The sequence below is a fragment of the Cuculus canorus genome, unplaced genomic scaffold, assembly GCF_017976375.1.
Source record: "Cuculus canorus isolate bCucCan1 unplaced genomic scaffold, bCucCan1.pri scaffold_63_arrow_ctg1, whole genome shotgun sequence".
Lineage (NCBI taxonomy): Eukaryota > Metazoa > Chordata > Aves > Cuculiformes > Cuculidae > Cuculus > Cuculus canorus.
Genome location: NW_026527844.1, coordinates 75,775 through 101,779, shown reverse-complemented (window position 1 = coordinate 101,779; position 26,005 = coordinate 75,775). Strand labels below are relative to the sequence as shown.

At 49.9% G+C, this 26,005-nt stretch overlaps 2 protein-coding genes and 1 pseudogene across 2 annotated transcripts; all 3 read right to left on the bottom strand.

The window, feature by feature from the left end:
- Positions 1 to 339: 339 nt before the first annotated feature.
- Positions 340 to 7,301, bottom strand: LOC128850716 (olfactory receptor 14C36-like). The gene is made up of 2 exons (XM_054055701.1): positions 6,396 to 7,301; positions 340 to 354 (listed from the first exon to the last, which is right to left on the bottom strand). Exons 1-2 carry the CDS (start codon positions 7,299 to 7,301, stop codon positions 340 to 342), a joined length of 921 nt encoding a protein of 306 aa, XP_053911676.1.
- Positions 7,302 to 14,718: 7,417 nt separating this feature from the next.
- On the bottom strand, positions 14,719 to 15,579 carry LOC128850717 (olfactory receptor 14J1-like; the record flags this gene model as incomplete). Its single annotated transcript, XM_054055702.1, has 1 exon — positions 14,719 to 15,579. A coding segment is annotated over exon 1 (861 nt), but the record flags the coding sequence as incomplete, so codon positions are not given.
- Positions 15,580 to 23,944: 8,365 nt separating this feature from the next.
- Positions 23,945 to 24,864, bottom strand: LOC128850714 (olfactory receptor 14A16-like; annotated as a pseudogene).
- Between the last annotated feature and the right edge of the window lie 1,141 nt (positions 24,865 to 26,005).

The following is a 26,005-nucleotide window of genomic DNA, read 5'->3' as shown; positions in this document are numbered from 1 at the left end:
GGGCTAAGGTGCCAAACGCTCTCGCGGGGCAGGCTTCCAGAGAACCAGGTTATTTATTAATCGTTCACCTCACGTGAAATCAGCACGCATATCAGATCCTAAGACATTGGCTTCAGGCCCATTCATTCCCCCTACACCCCTCACACTACTTGCTCTTTTGCGCCTCTGGTTCCTTTTTCAGGGCCATAGCACATATTAATCCTCTAACCCTGTTATTCACAGATACATTCATACTATTTCAGGTACACTCTCCCTCGTAATCGCGGCATCCGGGTGTTTCTTTTCTGTTGTTTTTTTTTTTTTGGTGTTACAGAAGAGTGAGATCCTAGAGGAGTTGGGTCACAGAAAGGTCAGGTCATAGAAGGGACAGAGAAGTATCATTTATGGTAGGGTCTGCTCCTAAAGGTTTCATAGAAAATGTGTGTCATAGAAAGATCACAGAAGGGTGAGGACACAAAAGATTCGAGTCATAAAAGTGTCATAGAAGGGCATATGACCATCAGGGCCTAAAAGAATTTTTAGAAGAGTGAGGTCATAGAAGGTTGAGGTCACAGAAGGACTGGGCCATAGAAGAGGCACTCTTCTCCTGGAACTTCCTCAGCCTGGAGAAGAGAATGCTTTGCGGAGACCTTATAGCAGCTGTCCAGTAGCTGAATGGAGTCACCAAGAAAGAAGGAGAGAGTCTTTTATGAAGGTCATGGAGTAACAGGACAAAAGGGAATAGGTTTAAATTAGAAGAGGGAAGATTTAGATTAGACATTAGGAAGAAATTCTTGAGAAAGAAGAAAGTGAGGCAATGACCAAGTTTGCCGAAGGAAGCTGTGGATGCCCCCTTCCTAGAGGTGTTCAAGGCCAGCCTGGAAGGGGGCTTTGAGCAGCCTGGTCCAGTGGGAGGTGTCCCTGCCCATGGCAAGGGGTGGAACTGGATGGAATTTAAGATCCCTTCAACCCAAACTGTTCTATGATTATGAAAATTATGGGAATACAAAATTTAAATGGAAATACAGTTTTCTTAGGTTGACTTTGAAATCTTCCTTTTTAACTTCAATGGGAAATGACACAAAGGAGCTCTACAAGACTTGAAGAAAGAGCTCGTTAAGATTTTCTGTATTTTAATGAGACCCAGGGTGGATTGGCTGATGAGTCCTTGAACCTCAGCTCCTTAGAAGAAACTGAAGAAACATCTCAAGAAGTCAAAAGCAGAACTCAGAGCATCTTGAAGTATTGATTGGTCTCAGTGAGGATCTTTCCTGGCAAAGTCTCCCCAGGGACTCATTAGGGCCGATAATTGGAGGCCATGATTGCAGGCAGGCCAGGGCACTGTGCAGGCAGCTGTGATGCTGAGAAAAGCCTGGGCTTGCCTGATGAAGCAGAAAGGCCAAGCCCTGACCCCCAGGCCCTGGGCAGGCAGATCTGGCTTTGACTACAGTGACATTGGTGTCAGGAAGATTCTCGCTTTGCCAAATCAAATTGGGTGCAGTTATTCCATTTAATTCCAAACAGTGTCTTGCAGAGTTATGGGAGATGCCAAGGCTCTCACACAGCTCCATGGAGCTGCAGAAGAGTTGGGTCAGAGAAGGATAGGGTCATAAAAGTTTTGGGTCATAAGAGAATGTTAGAACATTTCAGTGTGAGTCTTGTCAGGTCATAGAACAGTCGGCTCATAGAGGAGTAACAGAGGAGTTTGGTTTAAGACAGCTGATAAAAGTGTTTGGACACAGAGATATAGCCATGTTGGGTCCTGGAAGTCTCATAGCAGAGCTGGGTCATAGAAGTCTCGGGTCATAGAAGATCATAGAAAGTTCATAGAATGTTTGGTTTGGAGAAGAGTTGGTTCAGAGAAGGGTCGGGTGATAAATGAGTTATAGAACCATTGACTCATAGAAGAGTCACAGAAGAATCGTGTCATGGAAAGGTCATAGAAGAGTCAGAGACGTGTCATGTTATATAAAAGTTTGCTCATAGGAAAGGCCAAAGAAAAGTCGGATATAGAAGTTCAGAGTAGAGTTGTGTGATAGACACCTTGGTTCAGAGAAGACTCAGGTTTTTCAGAAGAGTTGGGACATAGAGAAGTTGTTGAATAGTGGGGTGATAAAAGAGTCGGCTCATAGAAGACTTTGGTTTGGAAGGTATATGGTAATGTTGGGTGACTAAAAGATTACATCATAAAAGTGCCGGGTCATGGAAAAGGCAGATCCTATAACATTTAGGTCATAGAGGAGTCGGGCCATATGATGTCATAGAAGACTAAGAGTGAGATCCTAGAACAGTTGAGTCACAGAAAGTTCGGCTCATAGAAGGGACAGAGAAGTATCCTTTATGGTAGGGTCTGGTCGTAACATTTTCTTAGACAATTTGTGTCATAGAAAGGTCATAGAAGAGTCAGGACATCTAAAAGAAAATGCATCACAGAGCAAGGCGCAGGCAGCTCCCAGCGCAGAGGCCACCTGCCTCCTCCAGATGCTACTGGAGGGTGATTCCATTGTGCACTTGCCCTGGACAGCAGAGAGGTCTCCTAGGACACAAGACAGCATCACAGAAGATGACATCATGTGAGCCACAGCCAGGACCATGGTTTGGTTTGAAAGGGATCTCAAACATCAATCTGGTCCAACCTCCCTGCCGGTGGCAGCAACACCTTTCACCCAATGAGGTTCCTAAAGCCCCATCCAACCTGACCTTGAACAGTACGAATGGTGGGGCATCCACAGCTTCTCTGGGAAACCTGCTCCAGCGTCTCATCATCTTTATCATAAAAGCCCCTTCAGATATTGAAAGGCTGTTATAGGGAACCTTCTCTTCTCGAGCCTGGACAACCCCATCCTCCAGCCTGCCAAAGTCCCTCTGGGTGGCATCCCTTCCCTCAGGGATATAAAGCGTGTTCAGACAAGTGTTTCACACTTTCACACTTGGGCCAGGGCCTCCCCATCCTCATGGTGAAGAACGTCCTCCTCATGGCTGGCTGTATCTGATGAACTTGCATAATAACTGTGACTTCAACAAGAAAAGAAACTGAGAAACGACAGCTGGTGGCTGAAAGAAAAATTCAAAAATTGCTGGAGAGGGAAAAAAAAATCAAGAAGAGGAGCAGAAAATAAGCAAATTCCATCAGAGTTTAAATTACAGCAAGAGAAAAGTCTTCCCTGCCCCTCCCCCTCCCTGGGTCCCAACCCTTGTCTGTGCCCAATGACAGCTCAAAGAGGGACGTGGCTCTGGGAGGTCAAACACCAACTGTTCATGCTGTCTGTGCTCCAGTTCCCCTCAGAGAAGGGCCTGGAGAGAAAGTTTGGGCTGGAGATGCCTGGGGAGGTGAAAAGGACTGAGTCCCATCCCTCCACTGTGGGGATCTACATTTGTACAGCCTGGAGTGGCCCCAGGGCCTAAAACACTGGAGGACTGATTCTGACCAAGGAAGCCTTCAGCAACAGCCACCAACGCAAACAACCCTTCCTGCCCTTGGGTGAGGCTCAGGCAGTCCTTGATTTCCTTCTCTGAAACCCATCACCATACAGGCGGTCCTATCAGGGTGTCCAACAAAGCCAGGATCAGGACAGTGAGGACTTATCCCAGCAGGATCCCCAAATCAGAAAGGCTACAAAGAGGCAACAGCGTGAGTTGGAGCCACCATGGGCAAATCCAGGCACTGTGGGGTGATTCCTTCTGTGAGACACGTAGGACTGTCGGTATGGGGAGAAAGAGGAGTCAGAGGAGCTGCTGCATGAGGAACTGCCTGTCCACAGCCTGGGTGTCTGTCACAGTCAGTGTTGTAAATAAGAACGGAAAAGTGGTTCATTTGACCCAGAAGAGTAACTTGGGTGACACCCAATGGTGCCTGCAGGTCATGAGGAACCAGTGGGCAGTTCCTTACTCTCCCACATCTTGAATTGGAATGACAAGATGACATGAAGATGCTCATCAGACCCCGTTGTACTGCCTCTAGAACCACATCATTGCTGTATGAGCTAATATTTGGCATTGCTGCACAGCTACAGATATCTACTCTTTTTGCAGGTCATTAGCTTCTTTAGACAGTAACAAGGTTTCCTCCTATCTAGATGGTTGCTATGCCATTTGCACGTAGCCCACATAGCCGTTACTCCTTGCTCTTCTTTTCTTGAGGGGAGTTCTTGTTTTTAGCTTATCCAAGGTCTGTGGCCGAGCTTATCCAAGACATCCCACTTAAACAATCCTTCTGTACTTGGGGTTTTTCCTCTGCCTGTCAGACCTTGTCCTACAGCCAAGGAAATCCCATCATCATCTCCTCTTCTGCTTCTTTAATTTTTCTTCTCCCTCCATCTATTCTGTCTCCAAAAATCCTCTCCAAGGGAAAGATTCATTGAATCATAGAATAACTCAGGTTTGAAGAGAGCCCTGAACATCCTCTTGTCTCTCTCTCCTGCTCAAGGCAGGCTGATCCAGAGGAGGCTGTTGAAGGCCTCTGCCCAGCTTTGCATCATCTACAAAGGAGCTGAAAACATGCTCCATCACATCATACAGGGAGACAATAAAGGCGTTGAACAGTGCTGGCCCAAGTGCTGGTCACTGAGGGATGTCACTAGGAACTGGCTGCATGGAGGACTTTTTGTACCACTGATGACATTGGTTGTTCAGCCCACTTCTCACCCAGCGTCCACTTCTTCAGTCCAGAGAGTCCCACTCTGGCTATGAGGACACCATGTCTAAGGCCTTGCAAAACTCCATGTACACCACATGCCCTTCTTTCCCTGCCCATTCTTGTCCAGCAGTCCCTTTCTTGTCCTTCAAAGGGGCTGAAATGCCTGCAGGACATGTCCCTTCCCCTACCTGGGGATGGCTGTAAGCTGACCTGCCTGTAATTCTCCCAGTTCTCGTTCCTGCTTTTCCCAAAGATGGGTTTGATGTCTGCTTTTTCCAAGGACCCCAGAACGTCTCTGACTGCTCGGGCACTTCTGAGAGCATAATCCAGACTCGCACAATCCGGGCTGAAGTAGCAGAGAGGAACACTTGCACTGAGGCTGTCCAAGGCAGCTGAGATGAATCTCCCTGGGCCGGTGGGGTGTCTTCCTGAAGTCACACACAGAAATGCCAGGGTTCTGTCAGGAGTCCTCATCTGAGCTGGCCTTGTGCACCTCTAATGCACCCGAGGATATTCACTGACGAGGTCTGTCCCTTCCGCACACAGAGGCACTTCAGGAGTCACAGTGTCTCTCTGGCTTCTGGTTGTCAATCCCATAAGATGGGAAACACCTCAGCCCTGCAGTGTGTCGCCCTGACCTGCATTTCTCTGAGATGCCCCACGTCATGAGAAATGGGCAGAGGGATCTCGGTTCAAGGAAGCACATCCAAGTTCAGGCAATTTCCCATGGGATTTTACTTTCAGTGTGAAGTGACCTCAAGGAAATATCATTCCCACAGGCCTTCATGGAATCCAAGGAACACTTGGTCTCAAGTCTGGTCTCACTTGGGTTCATCTCCCCTCACGCAAACTGGGGTGAGAGACCATTGGTGGTTGTGAGGGGCTGCTCTGGGATGATTGCCATGGGGCAGCTGTCCCAGGGTTTCAGACACACCTGGGCACAGACCAGACCCTGCTCTGCCGCTTCTTCAGGTCTCTCACAGGAGGCCTGGTTGTAGTAGCCTGTCCCAACCCTGCACAGACAACTGCTGATCTGCACATTGGTGTTTGTATCTGCGAGAAATATTCTTGGCAATGTTCTTAAGAGAATCTTTGGAAGAGGGCTTAAGCCCTCACAACCTGCCCTGAGGAGATCCCCTTTCTTTATGCGAAGGCTGTTCTGGAGGCATTTCTGTCACAAATACCCTCTGCCTGTCCCTGCCTGCGGGCACAGCACTGCCACGCAGCACCGCTGTGACCAAGCTCAGAGCCCTCAGGCCTTACAGCAAGGCAAGGGGTGAGGAGGAGAGTGTGCAAGTGGAGAGAGAAGAGTTCTGGGAGATCAAGCTGCTGGTGCCTGGCAGTGCTGCCGTGCTGGGACTCCTTCCCCTCCACCCCTGCCCATAGAAACTGTCCCTGCAGGTCAAAAAAGGCCTTGGAGGAAAGATATCAGGAAAGAAACGTCATTGAATATCTCTTTATTTTGTTGAAACACACAGAGAGCACAGCTCCTCATTTACACAGCCGACCAGTAAGAAAAGGGAAAGTTCTCAGGAAAAACAAAGCCGTCACTGAAGGTGTTTTATTTGGTTTCAACAGAGAGGGAGCGCAGCTCCTCAGTTGCAGAGCTCAGTCAGACAAGAACAGTAAACAATGAAAGAGAAAGGACATCATGATAACTAAAAAAACCCCACTAGCCACAAAACATAGAGAAGCCAGTCTGGGTGTGCTATGAGTTCCATGAAAATGGCTATGCAATACGTGATGAGCAATTTTTTGCTTCAGAGACCCATCCAGATATCAGTTTCCACACTGCATCCTTGAGCTCCTTGTTCCTCAAGCTGTAGATGAAGGGATTCAGTGCTGGAGGCACAACTGAGTATAGAACTGACACCACAAGGTCCAGAGATGGAGAGGAGATGGAGGGGGGCTTCAGGTAGGCAAACGCTACAGTGCTGATAAACAGGGAGACCACGGCCAGGTGAGGGAGGCACGTGGAAAAGGCTTTGTGCCGTCCCTGCTCAGAGGGGATCCTCAGCACAGCCCTGAAGATCTGCACATAGGACACCACAATGAAAACAAAACAGCCAAAACCTAAACAGACACTTAACACACTGATCCCAGCTTCCCTGAGGTAGGAGTGTGAGCAGGAGAGCTTGAGGATGTGGGGGATTTCACAGAAGAACTGTTCCACAGCATTGCCCTGGCAGAGGGGCAGGGAAAATGTATTGGCCGTGTGCAGCAGAGCATTGAGAAACGCAGCGCCCCAGGCAGCTGCTGCCATGTGGACACAAGCTCTGCTGCCCAGGAGGGTCCCGTAGTGCAGGGGTTTGCAGATGGCAACGTAGCGGTCGTAGGACATGATGGTGAGAAGAAAATATTCTGCTGAAATGAAAAAGACATAGAGAAAGACTTGAGAAGCACATCCTGTGTAGGAGATCTCCCTGGTGTTCCAGAGAGAATTGGCCATGGATTTGGGGAGAATGGTGGAGATGGATCCCACGTCAAGAATAGAGAGGTTGAAGAGAAAGAAGTACATGGGGGTGTGGAGGTGGTGGTCACAGGCGGTGGTGGTGATGATGAGGCCGTTGCCCAGGAGGGCAGCCAGGTAGATGCCCAGGAAGAGCCAGAAGTGCAAGAGCTGCAGCTCCCGTGTGTCTGCGAATGCCAGGAGGAGGAACTGGGTGATGGAGCTGCTGTTGGACATCTGCTGCCTCTGGATGTGAAGCACTGAACATGAAGAAGAATATAGTGACAAGTTAGGGGAGATGTGAGATATGTCTGAAGCAACATCAAAGCCATTTCTCACAAAGCACACCCTGCACTGCTTTTCTTCTCCCAGGATATCATCAGTCAGCTCCATGCCTGGAGCCCTCCTTGGAGCAACAAGGGATTTCCTGGGAGGGGAGGGCATTGCCTGTGGCTCAGTGCAGAGGGAGGGGAGCTGCTCTGTCCCTCGCTCTTGTTCCCAGCTGCCCTGGGCTTGCACCTTTCTGAGATGAAGGGGGATCACATTCCCATGGCATCCTGAGAAGCCACTGCTGAGAGCAGAGGGATCCACCTCACACCACTCAGTGTCTCCCCCTTTCCTAAGGTCTCAGCCCCTGCTGTCAGCCCAGGACACACACGGCTCATTTCACAAACCCAGCAGCATTTCCTTGGCTGTAGCTTCTCTGCGCTTCTCCACAGGGCTTTCAGGTAACACCAAGATGTGAGAGGACAGGTTTGCATTGTGGAGGGAAGCTCAGAGCTTGGAAGGACACCTAAGGAGAAAGCCAAGTGTCATTTGATGGCATTTGATGAAGGGAGATTGAGCTCCTTCCCCAGCCCCACTGACTGCATTGCCCACAGCCTCACAGCTCAGAGCAAAGCTGGGACACGGGTTCCCATGGACACAACTGCAGGAAAGGAGCCACCAGGGCAGTGGGTGACTCCACAGCTGCAACTCCCATCCCCAGAGAGCCTGGCAGAGAGAATGAGAGAACAGCAAGAACAGAGACAAGGGGAGAAACAGGGAGAAAGAGATTGAGTGTCTGTCTGTGAGAGGCCAGGGCAGAGGCAGCCGGGCACACAGACAGCGTTCCCCTTCCCCAGCTGTGCTCACCCCCTCCCAGACACCAACCTTGCCGGGCAGTTGCTCTCAGCCCCTGGGCTCTGGAGAGGGCACTGGAGCTGTGGCTGCAGAGGAGGGGGTTCAGCCCTGGAGCCCAGAGCCCTGAGGCTTTGCGTCTAAAGCTTTGTGCACCCACCTTGGCCCCAGAGGAACCTGCCTGTTTGCAGGGCACTGCCTGGGCATGAGTTCCTCTTTGGAGGTTGAGAAGGACAGGTCAGAACAACCCTGATGGGTCCGGCAGAGGTGGTGCTGTCCATAGGCAGAGAATTCCTCAAGGCACTTTACCAGATTCTTGGTCACCCACTGACCACTGAGAGCTGCAGTTCCGGAATCACGGTGACATCTTCAAAACTGAGTGCTCCATTTCTACTTCTGCTTCCCTTTCCCCCTTCCTACTTTCCTGGAATAGGAAAGAGCAAACACAATCTCATGTAAGTTCCTTACCTCTATAGCAATCCCTGCCTTGACCTTCTTCTTGAGACTTTCTTTTGGGAATATTCTAGGGGTGATCCAGAGCTGGGAGCAGCCCTGACCCATGCAGCAGCCTCTCAGAAGCACAGGGACCCTGCCTTGTTCAGAGTTTCTCCTTCCACTCACAGCTTCTTCCCACCCCACCGTGATCTGCTCTCCTGACAGTCTGAGTGCTGACAGTGGAAGGTGCAGAGTCTCTGTCCCAGCACACTGGGACACAGGGCCCCTCTTTGGAAGGACAGCCCATGGAAACCACCAGTGCAGATCAACCTTTACACCCCCACAACCGTGAGCAGAAGGCAGCATTTGTGTTCTGTCCCTCTGATGGTTCAGTGCTAAGTCCCTGATCTGCAGCACATCCTCCTCCTCTGCTGCAGAGAAAGTGAGGGTTGTACTTACAGATACCGAAAGCTGTGGGATGTGCCCCCTTCAGAAGACCCTTCCAGGAATCAAAGCTGCACTGCCTTGCATGAAGACATGCAAAGATTTCTCCCTCAGGGAGCTCTCAGCATCCTCCCGCCCCACTCTGCCTTTCCCCTCTCTGTGCCTCCCTCCTCTCCCCTCGCTGCCTGCAGGCAGTGCCCTCAGCCCTGATGGGCTCTGCAGAGGAGCTGCTCCTGCCCAGAGATGGCTCTTTGTAGCGCTGCCCCCTTGCCAGGAGCTCCCTCCCTGCCAGGAGCCCAGCCCAGCTCAGCAGCAGAGGAGCAGCCCAAGGCAGCCCTTTCTCTGCCCCCTCGGGGCTCCCTCCAGGTGTCCCTGGGGCTCCAGGGGAACCTGCTGAGAAACAGCCTGAAGCCATCCCTGATGTTCCCTCCCTCAGCTGACAGAGACACTTCTGTCCTGCACTGTCATTGTGTTACTTGGGCAGGAGAATCACTGGGGAGATGGGCAAGAGGGGGTTGTGCCACCAGGAAGGTGACAGGGAATGATCTCATTTCCCCAAACTGTCAGAATGGAAAGGAAAAGGGATGTAAGGAAAACAGGTGCAAGTCCCATGTGGTCACTGCCAGAAATGATGGGGCTGGGGAGGTGAGGAGCAAGGCTGTCCATGCAGGGTCAGACCTCAAGGGATGCTTCTCCATGCTGCCCAGACCTCTTGAGGTGACACTCGGCATCAATGCCCATTGGAGAATGCATCTGTCATCTCTGAACTGAAAATGAGGGAAATATAACCCTTAAACTAAACATCTTTTTTCTTTGCTGCACCTTGAAATCTTCCTCTTTAACCACACTGGGGAATGACTCCAAGGAGCTGTACAAGGCTTGAAGACCTGAAGAAAACTCCTGGAGAAGAAAGAGCTCGTTAAGGCTTTCTGCATTTTAATGAGACCCAGAGTGGATTTGCTGATGAATCCTTGAACCTCAGCTCCTTAGAGGAGAATGAAGAAGCATCTCAAGAAGTCAAAAGCAGAACTCAGAGTACCTTGAAGTATTAATTGGTCTTAGTGAGGATTGTTCCTAACAAAGCCTCCCCAGGGACTCGTTAGGTCTCATAATTGGATGCCATGATTGCAGGCAGGCAAAGGCACTGTGCAGGCAGCTGTGATGCTGAGGAAAGCCTGGGTTTGCTTGGAGAAGCAGAAAGGCCAAGCCCTGACCCCCAGTCACTGGGCAGGCAGATCTGGCTTTGACCACAATGACACCAGTGTCGTGAACATTCCCACTTGCCTGAATCAAACTGGGAGCAGTTGTTCCATTTAATTCTAAACACAGGACTCCAGAGTTCTGTGAGACATCAAGGCTCTCACACAGCTCCATGGAGTTGTACAAGGGTTGGGTCATAGATGGGCAGGGTCATAAAGTGCTCGGTCGTAGAAGAGTGACAGAAAACATTGATGTGAGAAGTCAGGTCAGAGAAGAGTCCAGTCTTAGAAGGGTGATAGAGGAGTTCCATTTTAGAAGGTTCATAGAAGTGTTTGATCATACAATTCTCATAGCAATGTTGGGTCATAGAAGTCTCAAGTTGTGGAGGGTTCAGGTCACAAAGTGGTGCTAAGAAGAGTCAAGTCACAGAAGCTGATTTTGTTGAATTTTAGAAGAGTTTGATCAGAGAACAGTCATAGAAAAACGAGTTCAGAGAAAGGTCAGGTCATAGATGAGTCATAGAAGAATCATAGAAGAATCAGGTCCTGAGGGATCATAAAATAATTGGACCATAGTGTTATAAAAAAGTGAGGCCATGGAAAAGTCAGGTAACATGTGTGTCCGGTCATGCAACGGTTGGTCATAAAGGGTTTGGTCATAGAATATTTGGGCCAGAGAGGACCTGGGTCATAGAAAGCTTGGTTCAAAGAAGGCTTTGGTTTTAGAGAGTTGGTTCACAGAAGAGTTGAGTCATCGAAATGTCATGTCATAGAGGTGTCAGGTCATAGAAGACTTCAGTCACAGAAGAGTTGGGCCATGGAAAAAGCGTCTCATGCAATAGTCGGGTCATAAAGGACTCACACAGGAGTCAGATCACAGAGGGTCTGGTCATAGAAGGGTCAGTTAATAGCAGGGTTTGGTTCATAGACCAGTTGGGTCATGGAAGGGTTGGGTCGCAGAAGAGTTGGGTCCTACAAGAGTCTGGTCATAGCTGTGTCTGATCATTGAAGAGTTGCAGCATAGATGATTTGTGTCACAGTAGAGTCAGGTCACAGGAGAAACATAGAAGTCTTGGGTCATAGAAAGTCACACTACAGAAGAGTCAGAGAATAGTCAGGTCAAAGAAGGTCAGAGAAAGATTGGGTCATAGAGGGCTGGAGTCATAGAGGGCCTGGTCATATGAGAGGTGGGTCATGGAAGAGTCGATTCACACAGCAATAATAGAAGAGTTCAGTCATACAAAGTTCATATAAGAGTTCAGTCATAGTTTATGTGGGTCATGGAGGAGTCAAGTCATGGAAGTCAGGTCATAGAAAGCTGTAGAAGGATCAGAGAAGAGTTGGGTCAGAGAAGGCTTGGTTCACAGAAGGCTCAGGTTTTAGGAGAGTTGGGTCATAGAAGGCACAGATCATAGAGGATTCGGGTCATAGAAGAGTCATGGAAGAGTGGGTTGATAGAAGAGGCAGGTCATAGAGGAGTTCAGTCATGGAAGGTATACACAATGTCAGGTCATAGAAGAGTTGTTTACAGAAGAGTTCAATCATAGAAGGTTTATAGAAGATTCAGGTGAGGTAAGGGTCATAGAAGAGTTGGGTCATAAAAGAGTCACAGAAGGGTCATGTAACAGTCAGGTCATACAAGGGGTCATCCGGTCATAGATGGGTTGAATCAGAGAAGAGGTGGCTCGTATAGGAGTTGGGTCATGGGGGAATCAGAGGAGAGCTGGGTCACAGAAGAGCTCGGTCATTGAAGAGTTGGATCATAGTAGTATTGGGTCATAAAAGGATGGTGAGACATAACGTGAGCAAGGAAAATCCAGTCCCCTTCTCTTTCTGACATCCACAAATGGGATCTGAGTGGACAAGGTCTGGGATTCAGCCTTTAGTTTCCTTGCTCATCCATTGGCCATTTCTGAAAAGCACATGAAATGCTGTTTCTTCTTTAACTGTTCCTGAAACAGCAAACACTCATCATGGGGCCCTTCAACTGCCTTTCAAGTTGAGACTGACTCAAAGTCTGGACCCTTACTAAGCTTGGAAGATGCTCTCCGTGTAGACCATCTGTCCTGAGGACTGTGACCATGGCACAGCTCTGTGTCCCACAGGAACGGCTCCAGCTCCTCCTGCCTGTCCTCCTGGCTGAGGGCATTGCTGCCCATGGGGGCTGAAGCCCTGCAGCTGTGGCACCAGGCAAGCTCATCCCTGCCATCGGGAAACATGAGACCAAGTGCCCAAAACCCCGTGTGTGCAAAGGCTTTACTTAGAGCAGAGACATGTCAAGGACAGAAGAGAGCTGAATGTCTTTCCAGCCCCAGGTCTAAAGATCCAGGCTGAAATGCCAGAATTCTTCAATGGAACACATCCTCCAGCTTGGAGAAATGAGATCATTCCCTGTCATCTGCCTAGGGTCGTTTTTAAAGACGAGGCAGAAAAAAAGTGATCCTTATGCCCAGCTATTTTTTTAAGAGGAACAAAGACACTGCATTCAAGCACAGAAGAGTTTGAGTTTGAAGAGAGCTCTGAGCATCCTCTTCTCTCACTCCCCTGATCAAGGCAGGCTGAACCAGATGAAGGTGGTCAAGGCCTCCACCCAGCTTTGCATCATCCACAAAGCAGCTGAAAGTGTGCTCCATCACATCATACAGGGTGGTAATGAAGACACTTGACAGTGCTGACTGAGTGCTGGTCACTGGGGGATGGCACAAATAACTGGCTGCATGGAGACTTGGTACCACTGATGACATTTGGGCTTGGTCCTTCAGCCAACTTCCCACACAGCGTCCACTTCTTCAGCCCAGAAACCTCGACTCTGTCTGTAAGGACACCACAGGAGGCCATGTCTAAGGCCTTACAATATTCCATGTCCACAACATTCTCCTCTTCCCTGCCTGTTTTGTATCAGCAACAGCTTTCTTGTCCTTCAAGGGTCTGGAAATGGCTGCAGGACATGTGCCATCTCCTTCCCAGGGTCGGGGCCAGACTGACCTGCCTGTAATTCTCCCAATTCTTGTTGCTGCTTTTTCTGAAGATGGGTTTGACATCGGCCTTTTCCAAGGATCCCAGAAGCTCTCTGATTGCTCTAACACCTCTGAGAGCACAGTCCAGGCTCATGGGCAAGGGTGACGTAGCAGACAGGAACGCTTGCACTGAGCCTGTCCAAGGCAGCTGAGATGGATCTCCCTGGGCCGGTGGGGTTTGTTCCTGGAGTCGCACACAGAAATGTCAGGGTTCTGTCAGGAGTCCACATCTGAGGTAGCCTCATGGAGTCCTTATGCACCCAAGGATGTTCACTGAGTTTTCCCTTTTACACATAAAGGCAAGAGTGACAGAGTTTCTCTGGACTCCCAGAGAATCAGATGCACCTCAGACCTGTGCTGTATCCCACCACTCTTTATTTGTCTGAGATGCCTCATGTCATGAGGAATGGACACAGGGATCTCAGTTCAAGGAAGCACATCCCAGTGCTGCCTTCAGGCACTTACTCTTGGGATGCTGCTTTCAACATGAAGTGACCTTGAGACACTTTCTGTCCCTCAGACCTTCATGGAACCCAAGGAAGGGCTGATTGTGTTTGCATGAGTTCATCTCACCTCATACACAATGATGTTCACACTCACATCTCAACTGTACAGTGTGAACATGGACTCTGACCTATTCGTTCTGTGTCCTTCCATGGAGAGACAAAGAATATCTCCAGTCTGGGGTGACAGGCCAGTGCTGGGAATGGTGGTTGTGAGGGGCTGCTCCACGACGATTACCCTCGGGCAGATTTCCCAGAGTGTCCAACGCACACAGGCACAGAGCAGACCCTGCTCTACCCATGGAAGAGACCTGGTTGGGTGAGGCCAGTGCTATTTGCCCCAACCCCACACACCCACGCTGTGTATCTCTGCACTCGTGTTTTCATCTACAGACCTCTTTCATGGGCACGTTCTTCAAAGGAAATATAGAAGCCCTAAGCATGGCTCTGAGGAGATCCCCTCTCTGTATGGAAAGGCTGTTGTGGACACATCTCTGTCCCACAAGTGCCCTCTGCCTGTCCCTGCCTGCGGGCACAGCACTGCCACGCAGCACCGCTGTGACCAAGCTCAGAGCCCTCAGACCTTACAGCAAGACAAGGGGTGAGGAGCAGAGTGTGGAAGTGGAGAGAGAACAGCTCTGGGAGATCAAGTGCTGGTGCCTGGCAGTGCTGCCGTGCTGGGACTCTTTTCCCCTCCACCCATACCCACAGGAACTGTCCCTGCAGCTCCAAAAAGTCTTGAAGGAAAGATATCAGGGAAAGAAACGTCGCTGAATATTTTTTATTTTGTTTAAATACACAGAAGCCAGACTGAGTCTGCCACAAGTTGCATGATAAAGGCTATGCAGAGCATGATGAGCAATTTTTTGCTTCAGGGACCCATCCAGATATCAGTTTCCACACTGCATCCTTGAGCTGCTGGTTCCTCAAGGCTGTAGATGAGGGGGTTCAGTGCTGGAGGCACCACTGAGTACAGAAATGACACCACCAGGTCCAGAGATGGAGAGGAGAGGGAGGAAGGCTTCACGTAGGCAAAACCTCCAGTGCTGATAAATACGGAGACCACGGCCAGGTGAGGGAGGCACGTGGAAAAGGCTTTGTGCCGTCCCTGCTCAGAGGGGATCCTCAGGACAGCCCTGAAGATCTGCACATAGGACACCACAATGAAAACAAAGCAGCCAAAAGCTAAACAGACAGCAAACACACTGATCCCAGCTTCCCTGAGGTAGGAGTGTGAGCAGGAGAGCTTGAGGATGTGGGGGATTTCACAGAAGAACTGTTCCACAGCATTGCCCTGGCAGAGGGGCAGGGAAAATGTATTGGCCGTGTGCAGCAGAGCATTGAGAAACGCAGCGCCCCAGGCAGCTGCTGCCATGTGGACACAAGCTCTGCTGCCCAGGAGGGTCCCGTAGTGCAGGGGTTTGCAGATGGCAACGTAGCGGTCGTAGGACATGATGGTGAGGAGAAAATATTCTGCTGCAATAAAAAACAGAAAGAGAAAGAATTGGGCAACACATCCTGCATGGGAGATGCCCCTGGTGTCCCAGAGAGAATTTGCCATGGATTTGGGGAGAGTAGTGGAGATGGAGCCCAGGTCAAGAATAGAGAGGTTGAGGAGGAAGAAGTACATGGGGGTGTGGAGGTGGTGGTCATAGACGATGGTGGTGATGATGAGGCCGTTGCCCAGGAGGGCAGCCAGGTAGATGCCCAGGAAGAGCCAGAAGTGCAAGAGCTGCAGCTCCCGTGTGTCTGCGAAAGCCAGGAGGAGGAACTGGGTGATGGAGCTGCTGTTGGACATCTGCTGCCTCTGCATGTGAAGCACTGAACATGAAGAAAAAGATGCTGACAAGTTACGGGAGATATCTCTGAAGAACATCAAAACTGCAACTCCCATCCCCTGAGAGCCTGAGAGAGAGAAAAAGAGCATAACAGCAAGAACAGAGACAAGGGGAGAAATAGGGAGAAAGAGAGTGAGTGTCTGGCTGTGAGAGGCCAGGGCAGAGGCAGCCGGGCACACAGACAGCGTTCCCCTTCCCCAGCTGTGCTCACCCCCTCCCAGACACCAACCTTGCCGGGCAGTTGCTCTCAGCCCCTGGGCTCTGGAGAGGGCACTGGAGCTGTGGCTGCAGAGGAGGGGGTTCAGCCCTGGAGCCCAGAGCCCTGAGGGCAGAGGCTTTGCTGGGTGGGAGAGGAGGCAAGGGGGCTTGCTCAGAGGAAGGGGCTGCCCTGGAGATGATCAGATAGAACTTTCTGGGTTCTCCCTCCCACATCTCTGTTTAAGTTTCCTCTCATTCCCTGATCCTATTCCTGATGCACAGAGAAATTTCTCCTTGGATCTGTTTCTCTGTCTCCTGTTCTTACCCTGCTCACAGACCCCATCCCAGACTCTGGGCATTCCCCTACACAAACCTTCCTGTATGCAGGACTCTGCCTGGGCATATGGTCCTGTTTGGATTTTCTAAAGAGTAGAATAACCTGGTGACTCCAGCAGAGGTGATGCTGCTGCTGTCCATAGGCAGAGGAGTGGCTTGAGGTGCTTTAGGAGGATCCTATCAGACTCATTGTTCACTCAGTTACAGCTGAGGAGTCTCAATGATTTGTTCAAGCATGAGGATCTCTTCTTCCATTCCTCTCCCTGAACTCCCCAAGAGTAGAAAACTGAAAAGAAAGAATCAGGAAAGCTCCTTATCTTCAATGTCCTTCCCCTTGAAAAGTCACCTCAGAACCATCCGCGGCACCCCTGGCTGTACCCCCTGGATTCACAGCCCTTCAGACTGCCTCACAGATCCCATGAGCTGGGGCTGTGCCAGCTTGAGGAGAGCCCACCAGCATCTACACCTGCATTGCCCTGCACCCACACTCACCGTGTCCAGGACTGCCAAGGTTACTCCTCCCATCAGCTCTCAGTCATCCTCCCACTCCTGACCACCTTTAAGCTCTCTCTGCCTCCATCATCTCTCCGAGAAACCCTGGGAGTGCCCTCAGCCCTGCTGGGCTTTGCAGAGTTCCTGGGCAGAGCAGGAGCTCCCTCAGTGCCAAGAGCCCAGCCCAGCTCAGCAGCAGAGGAGCAGCCCAGGGCATTGTAATGACCCCTCTGGTGGCTTTGATGCCGAGTCCATGAACCTCAGACCCTGAGAGGAAGTGGGACAAACTTCTCCAGAAGTCAAAGTCAAATTCAAGCTCCAAAGTTTCTTGTGGTGTTAATGGGTCCCACTGAGGGCACTGCTGAGAAAGCATCTCCAGGGCCCCGTTAGAGCAGGAAAGTGGAGGCAGTGATGAAAGGTTGGGAAAAGCAAGGTCAAGGTGGCTCTGATGCTGAGTCAACCTGGATGTGTTTCAAGAATCCAAAGGGCCAAACCCTGACCCCTCAGCCCCTGGTAATGGAGATCCTGTCCCTCACTCATTCCTCAGGTCTCATCCTGGGACAGTGGCATGTGGGGATGTGCAATGCCAAGGACAGGACTGTGGAAAGAACCCCTCTCAGGCTCCTGGGTGGGGATGAGGAAGCCATGAGACCCTGATGCTCTAAGGGTGAGGTGTTTCCTCCTCCGCAATGCACTGAGAGCAAGTGGTGATTTGGCATCTCTCAATCAAGCATCAATTAGCAATTATCCCTCATTGAACAGCATCATTTTGAAGGAGTGAAAAAGAAAGATGATCAAAATCTGTAGCTTGGAGTAGAAAACTCAGTTTCATATCAAAAAGAGCTGGAATGATTGGAGATGAGGGTCTGATATAGAGCTAACACTGGACAGATTTGTTAGCACCTGTTTGGGAAGAATAGCTGACAAGTTTTTGCAAGGAAAGGAATGTGATGGAGTGGATTCTTGATGGATGAGCAATTAAATATTGACAAAAGCAACGTGCTCTTAGTGAGAAGGGGGAGAGGGTGATGAGCTCCCCAGGAACTCAAACCCAGACTTAAACTCTTCCTGGAGCCCTCACTCGAACCTGCAGTCAAACGCTGACTAACTCACACCCAGCCGTGACCGTATCCCATCTTCCCAGGCCAACAGCACCAGTGGAACCACACCACTAATTTCACATCATTCCAAGGTTACCATGGTAACAATGTCAGAAAAATAACCCCAGATGTGGTTCTAGAGGCAGCACAACGGGGTCTGATGAGCATCTTCATGTCATCTTGTCATTCCAATTCAAGATGTGGGAGATTAAGGAACTGCCCAATGCTTCCTCATGATCTGCAGGTGCCACTCTGTGCCACCCAAGTCAGACTTTTTGGGTCAAATGAACCACTTTTCCGTTCTTATTTACAACACTGACTGTGACAGACACCCAGGCTGTGGACAGGCAGTTCCTCATGCAGCAGCTCCTCTGACTCCTCTTTCTCCCCATACTGACAGTCCTACGTGTCTCACAGAAGGAATCACCCCACAGTGCCTGGATTTGCCCATGGTGGCTCCAACTCACGCTGTTGCCTCTTTGTAGCCTTTCTGATTTGGGGATCCTGCTGGGATAAGGCCTCACTGTCCTGATCCTGGCTTTGTTGGACACCCTGATAGGACCGCCTGTATGTTGATGGGTTTCAGAGAAGGAAATCAAGGACTGCCTGAGCCTCACCCAAGGGCAGGAAGGGTTGTTTGCGTTCGTGGCTGTTGCTGAAGGCTTCCTTGGTCAGAATCAGTCCTCCAGTGTTTTAGGCCCTGGGGCCACACCAGGCTGTACAAATGTAGATCCCCACAGTGGAGGGATGTGACACCAGTATGCACAATAGGACATTCAGTACAGACCAGTAAGGCACCAGATTGGGACTAATATGAGACCAGTGCTCCCAGTATTGACAGCAGGTCTCCCAGTGCTCCTATTACAGACCGGGACAAATACTCCCAGTCTGGACAGCAGAGACACCAGAATGAACAACAGGGCTCCCACTATGGACCACTAAGCCACCATTGTGGAACCAGTATGGGAACAGTGCTCCCAGGATGAACACCAGATCTCCCAGGGATCGCAGTACAGCATCACTACAGACCAGTAAGACTCAAGAGTGGGACCAGTATGCTACCAGTGCTCCCAGTATGGACTAGTAAGGCACCAGTGTGGACACCAGTATGGGACCAGTACTCCTAGTACAGACACTAGGGACGCCAGTACAGACATCAGTACTCTCAATACGGCAGCCGTATGGACAAGTGAGGCATAAGTGTGGGGTTAGTAATGGATCAGTGCTCCCATTGTGAACACAAGAGACACCAGTATGGGCAACCAGTAAACCCAATAAGGCACCAGAGTTGGGCCTGTGCTCCCAGTATGGACACCAGGTCTCCCAGGACAGCACCATAGCTCTCATTGAAAGATTTCTGTCACTTTCTGTGACTCTCTTCTTCTACGATCTCACTCTTCTGTAACACAACACTTGTAAGAATCAACCCATCTATAACCCAAGCTTTCTATGACCCAACTCTTCTCTTACTCTTCCATGACTTCCTATGGCCCGACTCCTCTATGACCCAATTAATCTAAGACCCAACCATTCTGTGACCCATCTCTTACATGACCAGGCCATTCCATAACTCCTGCCTTCTTTGACCAACCCTCTATGACTTGATTATTCTCTGATTCTTCTATGACCTGAATTTCTAGGACCCGACTCTTCTATGGGCCAAATCATCTATGCTGTGACACCTCTGTGATGGGACAAATCTATGACCAGACTCTTCTATGAACCAGCTCTTCTGGGACCCTATAATTAACTGACACTTCTTTGACGTGACCTGCTCCGGTCTCAATCCTCCCAACTCCTCTATGACCCAAATGTTATAGGAGCTGCTTTTTCCATGACCCGGCACTTTTATGATATAATCTTTCAGTGACCCAACACTATCATGTACCTTCCAAACCAAACCGTTTTATGAGCCGACTCTTCTATCACCCAAAACTTCAACAACTTCTCTATGTCCCACTCTTCTAAAACCTGAGTCTTCTGTGAACCAAGGCGTCTATCACACAACTCTTCTCTGACACTTCTATATCCGACTATTCTATGGCCTTTTCCATGAGCAAAGTCTTCTATGACATAACACATCTTGCTCTGACTTTTTTATTCCCTGACTCTTCCATGACATGATACTTCTATTACTCCTTTATGAATCAATGGTTCTATAACTCGTTCATCACCCAACCCTTCTCTGAACCAACTCTTCTCCAAACCGAACATTCTGTGAACTTTCTATGACCAAAAGCCTTGGAAACGCCTCATAAACTTTCACACTTCAATGACTCAACTCTTCGATGACCCAAACAGTCTATGATCCTTTTATGACCTCTGTCTTCTATGACCCGAGACTTCTATGACACAGGTCTGCTATGAGACTTCTGTGACCCAACATGGCTATGACATCTCTATCACGAAGCACTTCTATGAACTGTCTCAAAATCCTCTCTTACTCTTCTATGACCTGACAAGTCTCACACTGAAATGTTCTAACATTCTCCTATGACACAGCCCTTTTATGACCCTACCCTACTACGACCCATATCTTCTGCAGCTCCATGGAGCTGTGTGAGAGCCTTGGCATCTCACATAACTCTGCAAGACTCTGTTTGAAATTACATGGAGTAACTGCACTCAATTTAATTTGGCAAAGTGAGAATCTTCCTGACACCACTGTCACTGTAGTCAAAGCCAGATCTGCCTGCCCAGGGCCTGGGGGTCAGGGCTTGGCCTTTCTGCTTCATCAGGCAAGCCCAGGCTTTTCTCAGCATCACAGCTGCCTGCACAGCGCCCTGGCCTGCCTGCAATCATGGCCTCCAATTATCGGCCCTAACGAGTCCCTGGGGAGACTTTGCCAGGAATGATCCTCACTGAGACAAATTAATACTTCAAGATACTCTGAGTTCTGTTTCAGACATCTTGAGATGTTTCTTCAGTCTCCTCTAAGGAGCTGAGGTTCAAGGACTCATCAGCAAATCCACCCTGGGTCTCATTAAAATACAGAAATTATTAACAAGCTCTTTCTTCAAGCCTTGTAGAACTCCTTGGAATCATTTCCCATTGAGGTTAAAAAGGAAGATTTCAAAGTCAACCTAAGAAAACTGTATTTCCATTTAAATTTTGTATTACCATAATTTTCATAATCATAGAATAGTTTGGGTTGAAGGGATCTTAAAGCCCATCCAGTTCCACCCCTTGCCATGGGCAGGGACACCTCCCACTGGACCAGGCTGCTCAAGGCCCCATCCAGCCTGGCCTTGAACACATACAGGGAGGTGATATCAACAGCTTCCTTGGGCAACCTGGGTCACTGCCTCACCACCTTCTTTCTGAAAAATTTCTGCCTAATGTCTAATCTAAATCTTCCCTCTTCCAATTTAAAGCTATTCCCTTTTGTCCTCTTACTCTATGACCTTCAAAAAAGACCCTCTCCTGCTTTCTTGGTGACTCTCTCCAGGTACTGGACAGCTGCTATAAGGTCTGCCAGAGCCTTCTCTTCTCCAGGCTGAGGAATTTCCAGGAGAAGACCCATATTTCTTTGTAAAATCTCTTTTGAAAGGGCATGAGATTGGTGGAGAACTCTTGTGAGTGAGGACAAGCAAGCGTCCTGCTGCCCAGGTCCTTTTCCTTGGGGCAGTCCTCAGCTGGCCAGGTCTCTGCCCATGCTGCTCCATGGAAATGTTTTTTGACTGAGCTAATAGTAATTTAATAGGGGAAGCAAAACAAGTTAAAAACCAACATAATCGAATCCCAAAACCAATGCAAATGCCATCACTTGCCACCTCCCTCAAGCAGAATGACATCCCGCCATTCTACCACCACTTATCACCTCGAACGGTAAAAATCTCCACTTCTTCCTTCTTCTGCCACACTTTTTATCACTGAGCGTGGTGTCTATGTTATGGGATCTCCCTCTGGTCAGTCAGGATCAGCTCTCCTGCCTGTGACCCCCTGACAACTTCTTGCCCACCCCCAGCCACTCACTGGAAGGGAGCAGAGTGAGCAACTCTTGATGCTGTGTAAAGGAGACAATCACTGCCCTCACTCTTCTGGCACCAGGACGATGCCATAGGACCAAAAGAGTCTCACCTTTCAAAAGGAAAGTGGAGAAACTGGAGAGGATCTGGAGGAGGTCTGCCAGGATGGAGTTAGGGGCCCACAGCATGAGGTGTGAGGGCACCTTCTGGTCTGCTGTGGAGGCTCAGGGCAACCTGCTAAGTGGGCCTCTACATCTTATGGTCTTAGAAAAACTTTGGTAATAAGAGAGCTCAGGTGATCTCTAGTCCAATGCCCAACTCCAAGCAGGGCCATCTCTGAGGTCAGACCAGGCTGCTTAGTCCAAGTCCACATCCGCAGAGTGAGTTTAGACATCAACAAGGCACCGAGGCCACTATTAAAAGACAGGATTTGGTATTTGACCGGCTCCATGAACACAGATATTGGTCATCCACATCATCTGTGACACCTGGGAACATTCACCTTCTTGTCCAGAGGAGTGGGATCCTTCTGACACTCTCCTGGCCCATCTCCAGGTGATGCGGTGCTTTAAGCTGGAAATAGAATTCAAATATAACGACTTGGGACTGCCAGCTAATTTGCTAAAAGAGAAGGAGGTGGAGGCATCTCAGAGCTTCCAGGTTCTTGTGCAAGACTTAAGAGCTCCATGAGTGGAAGAGAAGAGTTTTGAACAAACATTGGTTTTAGATCATTTCATGTGATGCCTCCACTCCCCTCTTTCCACCATCTGCACCCTAAAATCTCATCTGCTTTTCTACCTTGCCTCTCAGACCTGACCATCTGATGAAAAGAAAGGAAGAAGAATGGCCCTAAGCCTCTGTGAATCTCCTGGGTTCTGGCACTGGAATGGCTATAATGTCATTCTATTTTTAATCACACCAGGAACCAACCTGGAAAGTGACTCTGCAAGTCTGACTCAACAAGACCCATGGACAGGCCAGGCTGTGTCTCTGTCTGTATCTGTGTCTATGTCCGTGTCTGTGTCTGGAAACCTGCATACCTACACCTCAGATCAAGCTGGAGATGTAAGTCAAACCTGGTCTCTGGGCCATGGACAGAGGGGTGGGTGGAGCTCTAGGTGATGCTGATCAGGGCCATGAAGGTCCGTGGATGCTCTCAGGGCACTGACACTGCCCCATGCATAGAGAGAGAGGAATGAACCACACAGAGCATTGACCACAGATATGATGGGATCCCACGGAGATGACCCACACTGGAGCAGGGGGGAGTGTGAGTCAGAAGGAGCAGCAGAGATTATCTTTACTGACTGTTAACCTCCTCTTTACCACCCTCCATGGTCCTTCTGGAGTTGGAGTGGTCAGAGGAACTGGAAGCAAAGGAGTTCTTTGAGCGTGGGAGAAAGCGGGAGGGGAATGGTCTTTCATATTTATTTTTGTTTCTCCCAATCGAAATCTTTCTTAACTGGCAGTAAATTAAATTGATTCAGCAATTCCACAAATTCAGCAATTCCACGTCTGTGCCAGTGCCAGTGCCTGGTCCCTGACCTCCTTTCTTTCTCTTGACACATGAGCTTTTCTGATTCACTCTCTCCCTCTGTCCCATTGGTTCTGGACAGGGAGGGAGCAGCGGGATGGGATCCGGCTGCTGGACAAGTTTAACCCACACAGGACACATTAGGGCTGCTGGGTCTAGTATGACGCTCCAGAACAAGGAGGATCCTGCCCAGCCTGGAGCAAGTCCTGCTGAGCCCAGAAAGATGGTTGGGCCTGGAGCACATTATGGACAAAGAGAGGCTGAGAGAGCTGGGGTTGTGAGAAACCTTTCAGGCTGATACACTGAGCAACGACCCAGGGCAGCTGGGGGATCCCAATCCATGGACTTTCTCAGTGTTTGATGAGACAAGGCCATGAGCCCGTGATGCATTTGGAGCTGTGTGAGAAAGGTCTTGGCTGAGAGACCAGCAGTGGCGAGAGCTGAGGGACTGGGGTGCAAGAAATGTCAGTAGGAAACAGGTCGTTGAATATGCCTTTGTTTTGTAAACAGCTCCGCATTTACACTGACAATCATTAACAAAAGGGAAGACAGGGAATTAAAAACAGGATGACAACATTATCTCAATTGAAAACAAACAGCAACACCAACAACAAATACAGAAGCCAATCTGGATCTGCCATGAGTTGTATGATAACTGCTATGCAGGAGATGATGAGCAGCTCATTGCTTCAGAGAATCATCCAGATATCAGATTCCACACTGCACCCTTGAGGTCCTTGTTCCTCAGGCTGTAGATGAGGGGGTTTAATGCTGGAGGGAACACTGAGTACAAAACTGACATGACCAGATCCAAGGATGGGGAAGAAATAGAGGGAGGCTTCAGGTAGGCAATCACACCAGTACTGAAAAACAAAGAGACCACGGCCAGGTGAGGGAGGCACGTGGAAAAGGCTTTGTGCCATCCCTGCTCAGAGGGGATCCTCAGCACAGCCCTGAAGATCTGTACATAGGACACCACAATGAAAACAAAACAGCCAAAAACTAAACAGGAACACTACTACCAAGAAGTCCAATTTCCCTGAGGTAGGAGTGTGAGCAGGAGAGCTTGAGAATGTGGGGGATTTCACAGAAGAACTGGTCCACAGCATTGCCCTGGCAGAGGGGCAGGGAAAATGTATTGGCCGTGTGCAGCAGAGCATTGAGAAACGCAGCGCCCCAGGCAGCTGCTGCCATGTGGACACAAGCTCTGCTGCCCAGGAGGGTCCCGTAGTGCAGGGGTTTGCAGATGGCAACGTAGCGGTCATAGGACATGATGGTGAGAAGAGAATATTCTGCAGAAATGAAAAACAGAAAGAGAAAGACTTGGGCAACACATCCTGCGTGGGAGATGGTCCTGGTGTCCCAGAGAGAATTTGCCATGGATTTGGGGACAATGGTGGAGATGGATCCCAGGTCAAGAATAGAGAGGTTTAGGAGGAAGAAGTACATGGGGGTGTGGAGGTGGTGGTCACAGGTGATGGTGGTGATGATGAGGCCGTTGCCCAGGAGGGCAGCCAGGTAGATGCCCAGGAAGAGCCAGAAGTGCAAGAGCTGCAGCTCCCGTGTGTCTGTGAATGCCAGGAGGAGGAACTGGGTGATGGAGCTGCTGTTGGACATCTGCTGCCTCTGGGCATGAGGCACTGTCAGAGGAGGAAAAGACAGTGACAAGTTAGGGGAGAATTCTCTGAGCCAAATCAAAGCTATTTCTCATTCCCTTTGGCTGCCTGCACACACTCTGTCCCTTTTCTCCCAGCCCTTCCTTCAGCTCTGTGCCTGGAGCCCTGCTCGGTGCCGGCTGAATGTGCCGAGAGGAGCAGAGCCTCTGCCGCTGGCTGTGAGGAGTCAGCCCTGCTCTGCAGCAGGGGGTGATGGGGACGGTGGGGACAGGGGACACTGCTGGGGTTGAGCTTTGTCCTGTGGAGCTGCTCCAAGTGCAGATGAGACTCAAGGAAAGCCAAGTGTCCTAATGATGATATCTCAGGACAGAAGATTCTGATAATTCTTCAGGAATGCATTGCCCGCAAGCTCACAAAAGATCAGTGCCTGTCCCTGCAACTCCCATCCCCAGAGAGCCTGGCAGTGAGAACAAGAGAATAACAGCAAGAACAGAGACAAGGGGAGAAACAGGGAAAAAGAGATTGAGGGTCTGGCTGAGAGAGGCCAGGGCAGAGGCAGCCGGGCACACAGACAGCGTTCCCCTTCCCCAGCTGTGCTCACCCCCTCCCAGACACCAACCTTGCCGGGCAGTTGCTCTCAGCCCCTGGGCTCTGGAGAGGGCACTGGAGCTGTGGCTGCAGAGGAGGGGGTTCAGCCCTGGAGCCCAGAGCCCTGAGGGCAGAGGCTTTGCTGGGTGGGAGAGGAGGCACAGGGGGCTTGCTCAGAGGAAGGGGCTGCACTGGAGGGGAGCACACAGAGCTGTCTGAATTCTCCCTTCCACAACATCTCTCTTTTAAGTTCCTCTCATCCTCTCACCATCTTCTTTCAGTCTGTGGATTTTCCTTGCTGGAGGTGTTTCCCTGTCCCATACCTTCTCCCTGTCAGTGCTCACAGACCCCATCTGACCCTCTCTGCACTCCCTCCGGCCCTATAGAAACCTGCCTGTTTGTCGGGTAAAGCTGTGCACAGGTTCTTGTTTATTAGCTGAAAAGGACAGGACAGACCGAGCCTGGTGGGTCCAGCAGAGGTGATGCTGGTGCTGCCCATGGGCAGAGGAGCAATGGGAGACAATTTTGAAGGCTCCTTTCAGACGTAATGACCA

What these genes read in the sequence shown, in the direction of transcription:
- LOC128850716 (XM_054055701.1), bottom strand. Translation starts at nt 7,301, where the DNA reads ATGTCCAACAGCAGCTCCATCACCCAGTTCCTCCTCCTGGCATTCGCA.